This window comes from Suricata suricatta, chromosome 2 (genome assembly GCF_006229205.1).
Source record: "Suricata suricatta isolate VVHF042 chromosome 2, meerkat_22Aug2017_6uvM2_HiC, whole genome shotgun sequence".
In the NCBI taxonomy this organism is placed as follows: Eukaryota; Metazoa; Chordata; class Mammalia; order Carnivora; family Herpestidae; genus Suricata; species Suricata suricatta.
The window spans coordinates 110,259,982-110,276,964 of record NC_043701.1 but is presented as its reverse complement, the minus strand read 5'-3'; the positions used below and the strand labels follow the sequence as shown (position 1 = coordinate 110,276,964).

At 37.1% G+C, this 16,983-nt stretch overlaps 1 protein-coding gene across 1 annotated transcript in view; it reads right to left on the bottom strand.

Moving 5' to 3' along the window:
• RYR2 (ryanodine receptor 2) overlaps positions 1–16,983 on the bottom strand; it is a 526,329-nt gene that overhangs the window by 451,259 nt on the left and 58,087 nt on the right. Inside the window, exon 3 of the mRNA XM_029919427.1 lies at positions 6,067–6,171. Coding sequence (XP_029775287.1) covers positions 6,067–6,171 — 105 coding nt within the window. The remainder of the gene's footprint in view (positions 1–6,066; positions 6,172–16,983) is intronic.

Sequence of the window (16,983 nt, the reverse complement as noted above, 5' to 3'; positions counted from 1 at the left end):
TTATTCCTTGACTTTCCAAAGGCCCTGAATTCTGTCTTCAGAGAGACTTTAGGCATTCCTCTCAGAATCCGAGCTGCCACAGAGCACTGACTTGAGTTTACCTTCAGGCTAAAAGCCTTAAAAATGGGGAAATTCATCCTCATCGATCCCACTTGTCAAGTCTGACTCCTCTACAGAATCTGCCTGCTTTTGCCCAACTTTCTAGAGCCTTCAGGTGATTGGCGGTTATTCTGTTATTTGTTTGATTTTACTATTTGGTCCAAAGTTTATAGTTCTTCCTCCAGAGAAGTCAGGTCTGGTAGGAGCTAGTTCAGGCAGACCCAAGCAAAAATCACCAGAATAACAATAATAACTACAGCACTTCCTGTGCACAAGGACCACTCAGCACACGTTAGTTACATTAACTTATTAGATTTTCACATCAACACTGTAAAGGAGATATTACTATTTCTCCTACTTAAGAAATGAAAAAACTGAGGGAGAGAAAGGTTAAGCAACTTTGCTAAGATTTCCAAGAAGGAACTCAATGAGTTTGCTCCAGAATCTGTGTGCTTAACCACTCTAAAATACCCTGGTGGTCTTCTTGATGGTCATCTGCTGCCCTTGCATTTAGACGCAGATCTTGATGGTCATCTGCTGCCCTTGCATTTAGACTCAATGATCTGAACTACACTCTCATGCCTGAAATTGGTGCTTCAGGGTTTGATAAAGGTACTTTTAAGAAACTCAGTTACGGTGTATCAGTGTTTAAAAAATGTATCTTTAAAATCCTCGCTACCGGTAATTTAGCTAGTTGTTTCTTGATGCATTTTTGATACTGAGTACAATGCTTCAGAAAGGCAGAGGTTTTGTTAAAAGGATGCCATGGCTGAATTAATAATACTCTGCATTCTGTAACTTCATTTCTCATAAGAACTGGACATGTCTGAGTCTGACATATGTTTCTATTGATAATTAAATCACTGCAGTATCCTGTACCTTTAATTACAGATGGTGTATAATTTAGTAATGAAACATTCTTAGAATTTCATATAAGATAATAAGACATTTTAGTAAATTGAAACAGAAAAATCATTTTAAGAATATCCCTGGACATGTTAAGTGTTGTCCTGGCAGGTACACTTTTCTATTAGCATTCTAAAAAAAAGAAAAAGAAAAAGAGCCTCATAAGATCAAATTATTCTTTGGAGAAAATGTAAAATGATATTAATATTATTTACTTTTTAATATTATTTCCCCCTGTCTTAGAAATGATTATTGAAAGCCCAAGGAAAATTCAAAGAAATGAAAAGTTCCACATGTCCAATCATGATTATATTATACTTGCATGATAACACACATCAAATTGTGCTGGAATTGTTTTCCTGTATCTGCATTAGGCTGTGGCCCCAGTGATGACAAAAATCACTTATTATTCATCTTCCTATCCAAAAAGCCTTATAAAGTCTATCTTATAAATGTTCAAAAAATTTACATTAAACAAACGAACAATGAAAACCAAATGATTTTATTCATAATCAATAAAATTTTACATTCTGAGTATTATAGTTAAAATGTTACCTGTAATATAAATTATATATTTGATAGTAAGCTATCAAATACCTACAATATGGGGAAAACAGGATATAAATTGATACCAACCACAATCACCTAAATTATAAATTTAAATCTACTTCACCAAAGAACAGGATACAAGAGGCTAATATTGGTTGCATTTTAGGTATTTTTTCATGGTTCAAGCTGTAATATTTCAAGAACAAGGGACAATATAGTCGAGTGGCCACAAGACAAATTCCAAAGAGACAGGGTCTCATAATTCTCTCAGAAACAACTAAAGCAAAAGACGGAAAAGACAGTCAATGTTGTAATTTTAAAGTGTACTCTTCTAAACACAATATAAAGTAAACCACTCACTACATTCATAGCATTACACAAAAGCAATGCCTTTCAAAATATAATTATTAAATAGATTATTTGAAAAAGTGAGAATTTTCAATTAACTTTACGGACTTCAAAAACAAAGCTCTTTTCACTATACTATGTGGAAAGTTCATATCCGTGCTTCTATGGAATGGAATCCTTAAAGTAGACATTAAACAATTAGAACATTTTTGTTGGAGAAAGTATTCATCAGAAATGTTTGTGAATAGGAATGCCTGGGGGGCTCAATTGGTTAAGTGTCTAACTTCAGCTCAGGTCACAATCTCACAGCTCAGGAGTCCAAACCCCACGTCGGACTCTGTGCCAACAGCTCAGAGCCTGGAGCCTTCTTGGAATTCTGTGTCTCCCTCTTTCTCTGCCCCTTACCTGCTTATGCCCTGTCTCTCTCTCAAAAATTAATAAAATTTAAAAACTTTTTAAATGTTTGTGATTTAATAAAGATGTAATAAAGTAGCCAAAAGTGTAAGATCCTCTAACTCATGAGACTTTATTGACTACAACACACAGAGAAATAAGCAAATGCTATCACTGAACTCATAGTTTAACATAATTGTGCCATCAGTATACTGACAGAACTATAGGGGGTTGGGATGTTGGAGGAAGGGGGACCCGGAACCAGACCAGCCAAGATCACAGAGAATAATAGGCCAAGGCCAAGGAAAAGGCAGTCAGAAATCAGTACCAGTTCTCCCAAGGGAGTGTACAGGGATGAGAAAAAGGATAAGTAAAAAAATATCAAGAGCCACTGTTAAATGTATGCTAAACAGTCTACATGCTCCATAATTTAATAATCTCCAAACCTGATGATAAAGACTTACCTTCCCCAAAGCCACAAAAGAATATGTGGCAGAACTGCTATTCTAAAACATTTCTCTAATTCTAAAATTCTAATTCTCTAATTTGAAAAGCCCTGCTACTCGCCCTGTGCTATACCACCAGCCACCAAGATAAATCTGTACTGTGAGAAGAGATGGACAGATGTGGATTCACAGACAAGTTATAGAGAACCACATAAACCCAGGAGAAGGACAGAAAAAGCAATAGAAGCAAGGATGTGCATGTACAGAAGCCCAGGATGGGCACTGCTCCAGTGATCATTTTCCCTTTCTTGTTTTATGTGTATTATCTCCCTCCTCAAAAGGTTAAAGCTCTGTGAACAGCTACTCAAATCAACAGGTCTTAGCTTATTTAATATTGATACTTTGAATAAAAATAAAAAGCTGAATGACAGTCAATGAATATATATAATCTCGATCTTATTACACATTTTTTATTAAACAAATATTTCAGAAAACCCCTTCAGATAAAATCCTTCAAAATGCCTTTGTGCCACAGAAATGTCAGTTCTTTTATGAATACTCATAATAAGCAACTCTGTGGAATCAAAACTTCACAAATTAGGTAATATTTTCTCCCTGTTCCATCTTACACATATTCTTCTGCTATCATTAATTTTCATGATTTGTTTTGGCACAAATGATGCTGGGAATTTCTTGCTAGTATCCTGAAGCGTTATGAAAGCTATGTATTTATTCAGAAAGACCCAAGAATATGAGCAAAATGGGTTAACCCCAAAAAGAAAAGGGATGGCTCTAGATGGAAATTTTTTTCCTTATCTTCAAGTATGTTCAGATTGTTATGTGCATATGACAGCATTTGGGACATTAGATTGTATTATGCAATTTACTGAATCACATAAGAAATTTAGAAAGAATTATTTTTTAGAAAAAGAATAAGGCTCTGTTGACTATAAGAAAAATCAGCATTACTCTGTTGACATACTTCCTCCTGGTGAAAGCAGATCTTTCTTTAAGCAAATCTACACAGTTTATGAAGTTCTTTGCTTGACAAAAGAATTTGCCATAGATTCCTATAAATAATTCAAAGCAGAACTAGTTAGTTATGAGGCTATGGGTTCCTTTAGAGTCCACTTGATTCCTACAAGTGCCAGAAACATGTCATCAGTCAGACATGTCAATTAGCTAGTCTGCACTATGATGATTAAGATGGTTGAAAACATGCAGAACTTCTCTCCTTCTTGGTAAATAGTCATGGCACCAAATCTCAAGTGTTCCCTAACTCTGAAAATTCCAGGGCTACCCCAGGACACCCCCAAATTACCAGGATCACTCCAAGTCTCTCCAGGACTTAGCCTCTAACAGTATAGCTGAGGTCCACTCTGATAAAATGATGCCTGTGCCAAACTAGGTGTTAAATATTCTGAATATTACTTCAGGGTATCGTCAAAACTTCTCTGTGGTCTAGGAGCATCTTTCTTCCTACAAAATATAGGATCCCCTTGAGCTATCGGTCAGTGGTTTCCTCCTAAAAGTTGCTTGCCTACAAGTGATACTCAGACAATGCAATAGGTCCCTTTCCTATAGCAAACTTTTTCTCGATTTATAATTTTGAATTAATGCCTTATGGCAGCTATACTGGTCTTTAAAGCATGGTATTACACACACATCACATAAATTGCTACTTTAGAAATGGTAGAAACCTGCAGAGGGGGAACAATTCAAAATAAAACATATCTAAATAAAAAATTCTGATTAATATCTTAAAAACACAACTTCTAAGATAGTATTCCCAGTACTTTCAATACATGCGGAAAATTTAGAGCTTGCCTAGTCCAATCCCATGATTTAGGAGAGATAAAACATCATTTGAAATATGTTAAATTTAGAAAAATGAGTTATTAGCAATATAAAATTTATGACCATTTCATCATAAGCTGGCATCTACAAAAGTAAAAATGCAATATACACTATCTTAGATGCTGAGGCCAAAGATAAATGATTTTTCCTTGTAATAATAGACCTGAATTTCAAACTTCCCAGCACTTTTTAAAACTCCGAAGGGGTCATTCCAGGTAGAAACAAACCTAGTTGTACTGAGAAATGGATTACTCCCCTATAACCCCATTTTAAAAGCTTTACAAGAAAAAACAGATTAAAAAAAACTTTATATAGTTTAATACAGTAATTTCAAACATTTTGTAACCAAAACTGAACTCGAAAGAGTTAAAATGCACAGAAAATACTTGACCCTTTTGTAAAGTAAGTTTTTATTCTACTATCAAATAAAAATCACTAATATTTCTCCTCCATACTTACTAGTACACTATTAACATTTAAGCCTCATTTAGTATTGATGCACAAACCAATTAAATTTTGTGTGACACTAAATTTTTAAACATTACAAGGCTAATGAAAATGCATCACAACATAATTGATCACTCACTTTCTGTAGAACTAGGTGTTATTTTTCAATGCTCTTATCTAAACTGGAACAATGATTGAAAACAATAACAGTAACACAGAGACCAATAAATGCAAGACAAAATTTTCAGTTTCATTCCTGGAAATAGTGTACTTTCTTAACGTATACACTGCAGTAATTAGTGCACAGAAAGTAAATAAATAAACAACAACAAACAAGAAACCAAAATTTGGCCATCCATCTTTTGGCTTAATTTTAAATTTTAATGAACTAAGAATGGAAAATATCCCAGAAATCAGTCATAGCAAGTTACTGTATGGAAAAAAAATTAAATCGCCAAAATAACCTTTCGAAGAAAAATGTCCTCATTAGGGGACAGAATAGCAATTTCAATTTTCAGAAGAAAATTATTAGCTGCTTGCAAAGCTATAATTGACTAAAGCCATATCACCCGAATTTTATTACTTAAAATACAGAAGAGTGCCATGAAATTTTACTTGCCATAAAAAAGCTTAGAACACCGTCACATGGTTAGGGGCATTGAACACAAAATAAAGATTACTGATAAAAAGCCATGCATAAAGCAATTAATTAAAATAGTAACAATAACAGCTCTGATAATGTAAAAAACACACAAATACTAAAAGAAAGATTCTGTTTTAAACCATAGACATAAGCATGAGGTTCAATGACACACATCACCTTGAGGCTGGATTTTTTTTTTAAGCTCTTTAAGACATCACAGGACTACTGGATAAAGTAGAAAATCAAACTTGAAATCACAAGTAGAACACATTGGCTTATTTCAGCAAAAAGAAAATATCCAATACTTATGAAAGAAATCAGTCATTCAGTCAATGAGTTCATTAAAATGCCAGAAGTATACATAAAGTAAGTACTTGCCCCTTCTGACTTCTCCACTGTGTTAGCCAGCATCTCCTGTAGGGCCCGGACAGAGAGAGACTGTTCCAGCACAAAAGTGCAGATGGAGAGGTCTGGGGGAACATTCTGTGTGGAAAGAGAGAAAGCTGCCATTATCATCTTCACCATTGTCACTGACATCATCGTCGTCACTGTCGTCATCATCATCATCAAGCAATCAGACCCAACTGACCTTATAACAAGGTTTCTTTCATAAAAAAATATTACTTGTCAATTCTCTAATATTAGCTCTTCAATCAATGAAAACATTATCTATTCTGCTCATACTTACTCCATGTTTTAATTTATGGAGAACAACAGCCACCGTGTACTGAGTGCCTACTTGCTTAGGCACTGGACTCAGAGCTTCATCAGAAACTTGTATGGTAAGGATGATTACTATTGTTGTGTGGGGAAAAAAAACAGGTAAGTCAGGTTTCTTTTCCCAAGTCACGGTTACTAAATTCTTTTTTAAATTTTTTTGGTATATTTGTTTTTGAAACAGAGAGAGACAGAGCATGAGCGGGGGAGGAGCAGAGAGAGAAAGGGAGACACAGAATCTGAAACAGGCTCCAGGCTCTGAGCACCAGCACAGAACCCAACGTGGGGCTCGAACCCATGGACCATGAGATCATGACCTGAGCCGAAGTCGGATGCCCAGCCAACTGAGCCACCCAGGCATCCCTAATTTTTCAAGGCAGTATTAAAAAGCCAGATTTCTTGGACTTCCAAGCATTCAATTCTAACCTACCAAGCAGTCAGCTGGTAACAAACATGAAAAACAGAAAAATACTTGCCTCAAATTACTATCCAAGTTAATAAATATAAAATTGAATTGGTACAAAATAGCCATTTTGTACAGGCTTTGTACACAGGCTTCTCTTCATCCAGAAAGAAAACAGGTACTTTGTTTTACTCAAGTAAGATACATATTTGGCCTCTAACTGGAGCTGTGGCAATTTAATTTCTGTTCTGTCTCGGAGTGGGGTGGAGAATGTGTCTGTGTTGTTTATCTCAGTCATTCTTTTCCCTTTCTCTTTCCTTCCTTTAAAACTTCCACTCCAATCAATAATCCTATAAACTGTGAAAAGAGGTAGCCATCAAGGTGGTGAAGGAAACAGGGTAAGGACTGACTGGTGAGTTAGAGACAAGTAGCCCAACCAGGCAAAGGTATATTATTGTTCATGCATGCTTTTGCTTTATATAAGCGGGATCCAGCAGGCAATCCAACAGGGTCTGGGAACAGACTGAAAGGATGTCTCCTTCATAAAAAGAACATTAGGAAGACACATCTGATAACTTGACATAATGTATCAAAGTTATAATTTTTAATGAACCACTACCATTAAAAATGATTCTTATCAGCAGAGAATGATACTTTATGGTTTCAAGGAAAGATGGAGAACCAGGGTTCCAAAATTAAAATTCTTTTGTGGATGAAACAAACATATAATCTTGGCCACTAAGGCAGCCCACAAACCCATACCCTACAAACCTTCCTGATACCCATGTAATCTTTCTTTTTAAATTTTTTGTTGTTGTAATCTTTCTTTTCAAATTTTTTGTTATTGTTGTTTATTCTTAAGGGGGGGCGGGAAGACAGAGGATCTGAGGTGGGCTCGGCACTCACAGCAAAGAACCCAACGTGGGGCTCAAACTTACGAACTGTGAGATCATGACCTGAGCCAAAGTCAGATGCTAAACCAACTGAGCCACCCAAGCACCCCTGTCCTTTATCTTTTTTTAAGATTATTTATTTAGCTTTGAAAGAGAGGAAGAGAGAGACAGCAGGTGAGGGGCAGAGAGAAAGGGAGAGAAAGAGAATCCCAAGCAGGCTCCAACTATCCAGAGCCCAACATGGCCTCAATCCCACGAACCAAGAGATCATGACCTGAACCAAAATCAAGAGTCAAATGTTTAACTGAGGTACCCCCTGTTCTTTATTTTTTGAATGAACTTGCCTTCACTTGATTCCTCTATTCTCCTAACCAGGGCTTCTGATGCCCCCAGCCAAATTTCCTTCCATTCCTCCTCAGACTACCTCAAGTAGTCATCAAAGCAAACTCCCAGATCTGGGCATAGCTACTGCTTTCATACTCTGCAGTCAGCAAGACAAGAGCTCCCTTTCCAAAATCCCCCAGATGAAAGACAAAAGGCTAGGAAAAAACGTCCCTTTTATTATGACATTTAGGAAAAATTATTTTAAATTTAACTTTTCAGCTATATTAACTGTAATTTATCAGACCAAGACAAAGGCCAATGGGGGAAAAATCTATTACTCAAAGCATTTATTCCATTCTTATCCATTTAAATTGTGAGGGTTTGGAAGCTATACCAACAGGGCTATATTATTAAATGGTGTGCTAGTAAACCAATATCTTTAAAAAACCTAGATTTGTAGCATTTGCCCATTTCTGTGACAGAAATACTCTAATAATTGCTGATTTAGAAGTCAAAGCTTATAAATCAGCTCATAAAATTCCTAAATATGTAACACAGAGCTCTCAGGAATCTACAAGAACTGTCTCTAATGCACCACTGGACTGACTGCAGACCCATATCCATTAGTTGCTTTAGAATGGCTATATTAAAACAGAGAGGACCTTTGCCTCTACACACAGCACCTAAGCAATAATCCTGGCCTCTGTACTTACTAGCTGCTAGCTTTTTTAATCTTTGGTTTCCTTCCCTGGAAAATGGTTTAGGAATGACAACTATACCATCCCCATGGAGTTCCTGTGAAACATAAAAAAAGGTAAGTAAAGAGCTTATCACAATATTAATAGAATAAGAGCTCAAAATAAGGGAGCCATGGTCATGAGTTTTGTATACTGTCATTTCTCTCTGTGGCACTTAAGAGTACCACTCATTTCTTAAACTTGACTCTTGGATGGAGTGTACTTTGGAGAAACGGTGTTTGAAACACAATCAGGGGTGCTTGGGTGGCTCAGTCGGTTAAGTGTTGGACCTCAGCTCATGTCGCTGTCTCATGGTGTGGCTTCAAGCCCCACGCCGGGTTCTGCACAGTCAGAGAATCCCTGCTCGGGATTCATATTCTCTCTCTCTCTCTCTCTCTCTCTATCTATCTCTCCCTCCCCCTTCCCTTCCTCCCTCCCCCACTCGTGCTCTCTCTCTTTCCCTCAAAAGAAATAAAAAACACAAATCAATAATTATGCACCTGCTCATAACATCCAAAATGTTGTAGTATTTTCAAGAAAAGGCAGTTTCTGGTAACATTCAGAAGTTTATATACTGGATGTATTTAAATTGTTTCATGCTTCATTTTGACCAAAATGTTAAAGTATGGATCACTATAACAGCTTTGCATTTATTTTAAAGATCCTTGAAAACCACATGGATTTGGAATGATTAATCTTGCTACAGCCTGACATGCCTATTACAGATATTTTTCCAGACAGTGGGAGTTAGCAGGAGTAAACAAACAATTCACAAAGGTAATTCTCTCTCAGACTCACACTTTCTTCTGACCCATTTCTCTCTTCTCCCCCTCCCTCTGCCCCTCTCCTCCTCAAAATACACATAGATGTAATAGAAAAGCTTAGAATAGAATATTGTTTATCCCTCTCACAAAAATGTGAAACTATACAAATCAGAACTCTGTAGTATTATCTGTTTGCTTTGCTCTGAGGAAAAATCATCTGGTTATTTTAGGCAACCGAATCATTACTAAAACTTGTTACCTTTTATTTTAATTTTTTAAAGTTTATTTTGAGAGAGTGTGTGTGTGTGAGTGAAAGAGGAGCAGAGAGGGAGGGAGAGAGAAAACCCAAAGCAGGCTCTGCATCACCATTGTAGAGCCTGATGAGGGGCTGGATGAGATCATTACCTGAGCCAAAGCTGGATGCTTAACTGACTGAGCCACCCAGGCACCCAAACTTGTTAACTTTTAAAGTAAACTACCAAAAGTATTCCTTAATGTAGATGAACGTGTCTTCAAATAACCTTGAATGTTTTATAGCTAGACCATATTATGGTATTTATGTTAAGCCTTTGTTCCCACTTCCCAAAAATAAAGTTGAATCAGTGAGAAACAGAGGGTCTCAATCCTTAATTAAAAGCCAACTAAATAGCCAGAAACCAAAGTGACTCCTAACACAAGGCACAAGAAATAATATAACATTCTCTACACCTCAGGCATGAGAGCTCCTATCCACAAACATTTGCAAGCTCTCATCTTATCTTCCATCTTTTATTTTTTAAAGTCCTGTTACGAAGAAATTTAAGTTTTCAAACTTCAATATGAAAGAACTTCACAGGGTACCTGGGTGGCTCAGTCAGCTGAGCATCCAATTTTCACTCAGGTCATGATTTCCTAGTTCATGAATTTAAGCCCCACATCAGGCTCGCTGCTGTCAGCACAGAGCCTGCTTTGGATCTTCTGTTCCTCTCTCTCTGCCCCTCCCCTGCTTGTGCTCTTCCCAAAATAAATAAATATTTTTTTAAAAGGAACTTTGCTTGTCCTTACAATGAGTGTGCTCCTGAATCACGAAAGCCACCCTTATATTGTATGCTATCTATTATAAGGGCTTCCAAAGAGACGTCAGAATGGAAAACTAAGAATAACAGCACAGCGTGTATGCCTGTCTACCTCTTATACATTACACACACATTTTCTTTGTCCATGAAAAATTAAATCAGAGGAAGTGCTTCTGTCTAAATGTCTACCTGGGCTGCCCAGAAGAGTACCCAAGTGGGCAGGTCAAAAGTTAGCAATACTCTTCATGTAGAGACAACTCCAATTCGATCAGAATATGTGTACTTTCAAAAGAATAACAAACCTTAAGCTAGCAGCATGGCTGTGTAGCTTTTCTTCTTTTTTCAAAATACAAATTGGCCACTGTTCTCCTCTGCCTAACAATTACCTGGCCTTAAGGGAAGAGAATTTTCCAGAATAACCACACATGGCATCTGGCTTTGTTGGCACTGAAGAGTCTGTGTGAAATCAATTAGGTTTCCAACTGAGGTATCCATCAAACCATTTGGCTTCCACAGATATATCTGCCTAACCCACTTAAAAACCCTATTGAAACATGTGATTACCTTAAGTGAACTGCAACCAGTAATTTGGGACTACGGAAGTCACAGATCGTCTCTCCTGTTACCGCTGTAGGAAAACTGCATAGCAACTAACCACTCCATTTTATTTATTTTTATGTTTTATTATATATTTTTTGAGAGAGACATAGTGTGAGCAGGGGAGAGGAAGAGAGAGAAGGAGACATGGAAATTGAAGCAGGCTCCAGGCTCTGAATTGTCAGCAAAGAGCCTGATGCAGGGATCAAACTCAGGAGCAGTTGAGATCATGACCTGAGGCTAGGTCGAACACTTTAACCTACTGAGCCGCCCAGGCACCCCTTAATCACTCCATTTTAGCATCCTCATACCCTTGCTCATGTTTTTCCTCCTTTAGCCTAAAATATCCATTTCCAGGTCTCTACCTATGAAAACTATTTCATGGTTTTAAATCACACATAAATAGAATCACATATAAAAACATTTGCCTTACTAAAAATACAAATAACACCAACAAAACCTGAAAGCTCTCTCTTTCCAAGTTTAATTACACTCATTCTCCCTTACCCTTCCTCCCAGGTGTCATCACATGGAGCTTGATGACCTTTGGCTGCGCCCCATTACCAGGTCTTTTGCTGAGCATTTATACACATATGCTCACACAGAAGTGTACGGAATGGCTTTTTCCATGAATGGGCTCACTTTGAACAAGTTACATATATTAAAAAACTAATATGTTTTAGAGATCATTGTCTATGAAATGACCTATAGCCACCTCATTCTCCATGACCACTAGAGAATCTAGATGTATCATATTCCTCTTGAAGACTGGTTCAAGTTCTCTGCCATGTAACCCGGTTATTCAGCCTGGACCCTCACCCTCCCAACCACCACTAGCAGCCTGATGTGGTAGCTTACAACAGATAGTGTTCACTGTTTAATGAGTTGACCTCAAGCTCTGATTCCAACTATTTCTGGAAACCTAATCAAATCTGAATATGGGGATATAGGTGGTTATAGCCCAAATGATAGATTTCTACTTTTATTTCTGTTTTAGTCCTCCTACTACAAAGTCAAGTTACTTTACCTTTATGCAATGACTCTCAAGTGTGCTCCACATAACCTGTGGAGTACCTCAGATACAACAAAATGTATTTTAAAAATTAATGACATGTTAATGCTTGGTAACTTGACAGCCTATGAAAACGAGCAAGTCGCTGTATTGGAGGACATGACACTCAGACCCAGTGCGTAACCAGCCAAGGAATTGTAGGTACATTAATCAGAGCTCTTCCATCTGGGTAATTGTCAAAATGCTTTTCATATTTCAAAGAATTGTTCTCAGGTTCAAATAAGAAATTCAGTGCGTTTTACACCAAAATCTGTCAATAAAATATAATTTTTATCTGCCTAATTTAAGAAGAACCTAAATCAGAGAGAAAGCTCAGAATCGCAGAGATGTGAATTAAAAGAACCAATGTTCTATCAAGAAATGTGAAGACGGTATAATTTAGAGTGGAGCAGATGGTCTGAGGCTGAGACAGATTTGTTTTTGCTCAGCTACCCATCTGCTGAGTGGCCTTTGGCAAGGCATTGTAACCACGAAGGGTCAGCTTCTCCATGAACTATGGAGGTACCAGAAAGTATCTTCTCCAAAAAGTAAAGTTGGGTTTTTTTTTTAAGCTGCCAAGTAGACACAGGAATCAGACAAAATTTCACCTACCAGATGGGGAATAATATTCTTTAAAATGTTTATATATTCTATACATTCCAATAAAATTATGGTGTCGTATCCCATTGACTTACATGAAATACTGTTAAAAAAAGTATTACCAAGCAGGATATATCAGGAAAATCTTGGTTCACTTTTTCCTCTTTATATGTCTTCAAAACTCCAATCCTAATACTTTACCATATTCTCAGCCTGGCAATGTGGTTATTACAAGACTTTTGCACCTTTCTATGAGAGTTCACAGTTCTGGTAGTTTTTCTTGTCGTATTCTTTTTCCCTTCATCCCACTTTGCACCAAAGATTAACATGAAATTGCCTTAGAGAAATCTTTTAAATCAGCTTTGCAAAAGACAAGGCTAAATGCGATCATAACAGATGAAACTGATTACGTCTGAGTTTCCCCAGGTCTAACGGCTTTGAATATCTTCAGAAAAACTCAAGTCATTCCGCTTGGCATTCTTGACAACATAGGTCCAGGTGGGAAAGATCTATTAGGATGTTTAAATGACTAGTAATTAGTGTAAATCACCACTGCAAATAGCCATAGTTTTCCAATTCAGCAGTTCATTAGGAAAATCCCATTAATTCGTAGGATTTTATATAATTTGCTCAGTGTTCATTTTGTCCACTGGTACACATCTTTTTAAACAATGCCCTTTAAACATAATATTAAGTAGATGCACCAATCTATCTTATTTTTACAATTAGTTTAACATTCAGATGACTCAAAGGTGTCAATGCAAATATAGAGGTAGACTAGTTTGACATTCCAACACACATAATCTCTTCCATTCTAATATCACCCAGGAATATTATCTCAGGTTGAATCTGCTCACACATCTTGAGTGGGCACCATTACTGGGTAGAACACAAGTGCATGGTACTTTGAAAGCAAAACACTCAAAAGGAAACCAGAGGAGAGACTTCTGCTATGAATTAAGGCTCAGTATGAAGGTATCTTAAAAATCATATATGCTGTTAAGGGTTCACTGGATATAGTCCCCTACTTCCTAAACACTGCTAAGTCGAACACCTATCAGTCACAATCTTGATCAAAGCCTAACCTTCTAGGTAATGGCCCATTATGTCATTTGAATTTAAGATATAATTTCTAGTCCTATAATTACATCATGATGATGTTCCAGGAAGTTGGGATCCAATTTGAGAAATCTATTAAAAAACTACTGTCACCACTAAATTCAGAGTTTAGAGCTACTGGAGTAAATATATAAGAAAATGCATGAATACACAAACCACAAAAACAAAGTCATCATAAATTATTTGGGGGCAAAGTTTCACTCTGTACGAAAGAATTTTCAAAGGATTAGCAAAATACATACATGTTCATTACATAAGTAGAAAGCAACTGGCATTGTCATGATAGCAAGTATACACTGATAACTAAAACAAAAATCACATGTGGCCCAAGAGTATTTGTTGCATGTCATTATCAGTGGCATCTCAGCCTTGCTCCATGCAAGATCCTAGTGAACCAAAGATGGTGATCAACTGGGTAGATCAGTGAAAATTTCTGATGATCAACATTGCTGTCTCTAGGAAGTTTTGAGAAAAGGATACTGAGACAGAATCTATCCATAGCTTCATTGTTTGAAACTACTGGGGAAAAAATAATTTTTACCATAACCATGTCAACCTAATCATCTGCGATATGACCTTTTGTTATAAGAGTCCTAGTCCCGTGTCTCATAATTTGCTTAAGATAGAACAATTTACATGAACTTGTGAATAAGGGCAGTCAACAGAGTCTGAATTTAGCTAGAGGCCCACAGTAAGTCAAAAGGAGTAGAAATAAGTGAAAAAGAGAATATAGCTTCCAAATCAAGTCATGCAGACAGTAAGATGATGCAATCACATTTAATTATGAATAGAATATAGATTTATTCAGGCATAACCATACAATTACAATACATCTCACTCTGTGAATATGTGCTGAGTAATTTCATCTAAATTAGTTTCAAATGGCAAGAGCTAAATTAGTTGTCCAGTATCAGTCTGAACAAATCAAGCTATAAGCAATTCAGTAACATCACTTGCAGCCTCCAAACTAAAACACCAGTAGACTCAAATTCAGACATTCAGCACTATGGAATTCTTACTAGGAATTCTGCTAGCATGGAATTTCTATAAAGTTTGAAGAATGTAAAATAAATATAACCATGTAGAAATAATTACACAGATAATAACAGCTATATCACTTTTTAAGCATCCCTTGTGTGCTAGGTCCTAATTTTCATCAAAACCTTTTAAGTAATATTATCCTCATTTTAGAAATGAGTAAATGCAAAGTCAGAAAATTCCATGACTTGAACTAAGCCAGAAACTATTAATAGGCATATCTGCTTAGCCTAATATCCGTACCACACTCTCTCAAGGTAACATCAGCCTGGTTCTCAGCTGCTGTTTTGTTTTTCCATCCATTTATGGTAGTAGTTACAACTGATAAATGAAACTTAATGTGACAGTGCACATGCTCCAAAAGAGCTCACATAGACAATCAGAGTCCTGAGTAACCCAGACTCTATGAGTCTGGCTTGAGGGACATTTTTGAAGATCACAGCCTGGTATGAGCCCCTCTGGGAATGTACTAGCAGGAGCAAAAGTGTAGTAAAGCATTAAAATATTGATCCTTTCTGGATGGATGCCTTGTGAGTGTATTTGGACACAGGGATCTTTCTCTTGTCTAAAGATGACAGTCATTACTTCTGTGAGAGATACTATACTTTCTCATTGATGACAGACAGAAGTAGACTGGGAATTAAAAATCCCAGAGAAGTAACAAAGAGCTGAAACTATGACTATTTTTGGTGAGATTTAACCCTGATGTAATGTTAGGTGACCTAAACATACTTCAGAGCTCTCTTAATCCATATAAACTATAAAACACAGAGCTTGCAATAAGAGAATACTGAGACAGTTTGGGTAACCAAAAATTCCATCTCACCCAACACATATTTTGGCTCGGAACGGGGTATAGATAACACATAGAACTTAAGGAATATTTTAGGAAGATAACTCTAGCAGTTGGGTGCATGATGAATTAGGGCCATGGTATGACATTTTTTGATGTTCAAGAAACAATTCAAGGAAGATTTAAAGGAAGAAGAAGCAGCAGCTAATGAGCTACACTTAAAAAAAATTATGGAGACTTCCTCTTATGACCTGAGGTTAGCCAATTGTCACCCTAAAAAGCAAGGTATATAAAATTGGAAACTACAACCTCTCAGAGCTGTAGGATGTTAACCCAAGGCACTAAAACAAGAAGTGCTTGGATGGCTCAGTCGGTTAAGTGTCTGACTCTCGATCTCAGTTCAGGTCATGTTCTCATGGTTCATGAGCTCAAGCCGCACATTGGGCTCTGCCCTGATTGTGTGGAGCCTCCTTGGGATTCTTCTGTCTTTCAATCTCTCTGCCACTCACCTGCTTGTGCTCTCTCTCTCTCAATATAAATAAACTTTAAAAAATATATATGTGACAAACTTTCATGCTTGAAAACTGCTAAATTTCAGATAAGAACAGTAAAAGGCTACGGTGTTCTTTCTCAAGAGATTACGGTGTCTCCCCTCAGACTGGTGTGGAGATACTGCCAGGGTGTGGCATGGAGTAAACTGCAAGGACCAGAAGCTGTGCCACATCATGGAAGAGAGCTCACCTGATTCAGAGCAGATGCCACGCACACTACATTGTCTGTGAAAGTGACTCTTTCCAGGAAGACCCAACAGCTCTTCTAGTCTGACTACAATACATTCCTATTGAGCTCTTCATAGACTCCTGGCTAATCTGAAGTAGTGCATGAATGAAGAGACACACAGAACCCAGCAGAAAGTAAATCCGAAGCAGAGTTCATATGGACTGCAATTCTCGAGCATTTTTCTACCCACACACAAGTCTACGTGCAGAGGACAGAAACCTCAAAGTATGTGTGTGTAATCATTGCCCTAACCCTATGCTATGCACAAAGAGGGAAAGCTGCAGCAATCCAGGTTTACGTAAAAATAAGAATGAAAAGAAAAATTAGAGCAGTGACATCAGTGTCAAAATACCAGAGTGGAGACATATTACCCAGATTTAGTACAGGTGAGTTCCTAAAAAAAGAAAAGTAATAAACACAACCT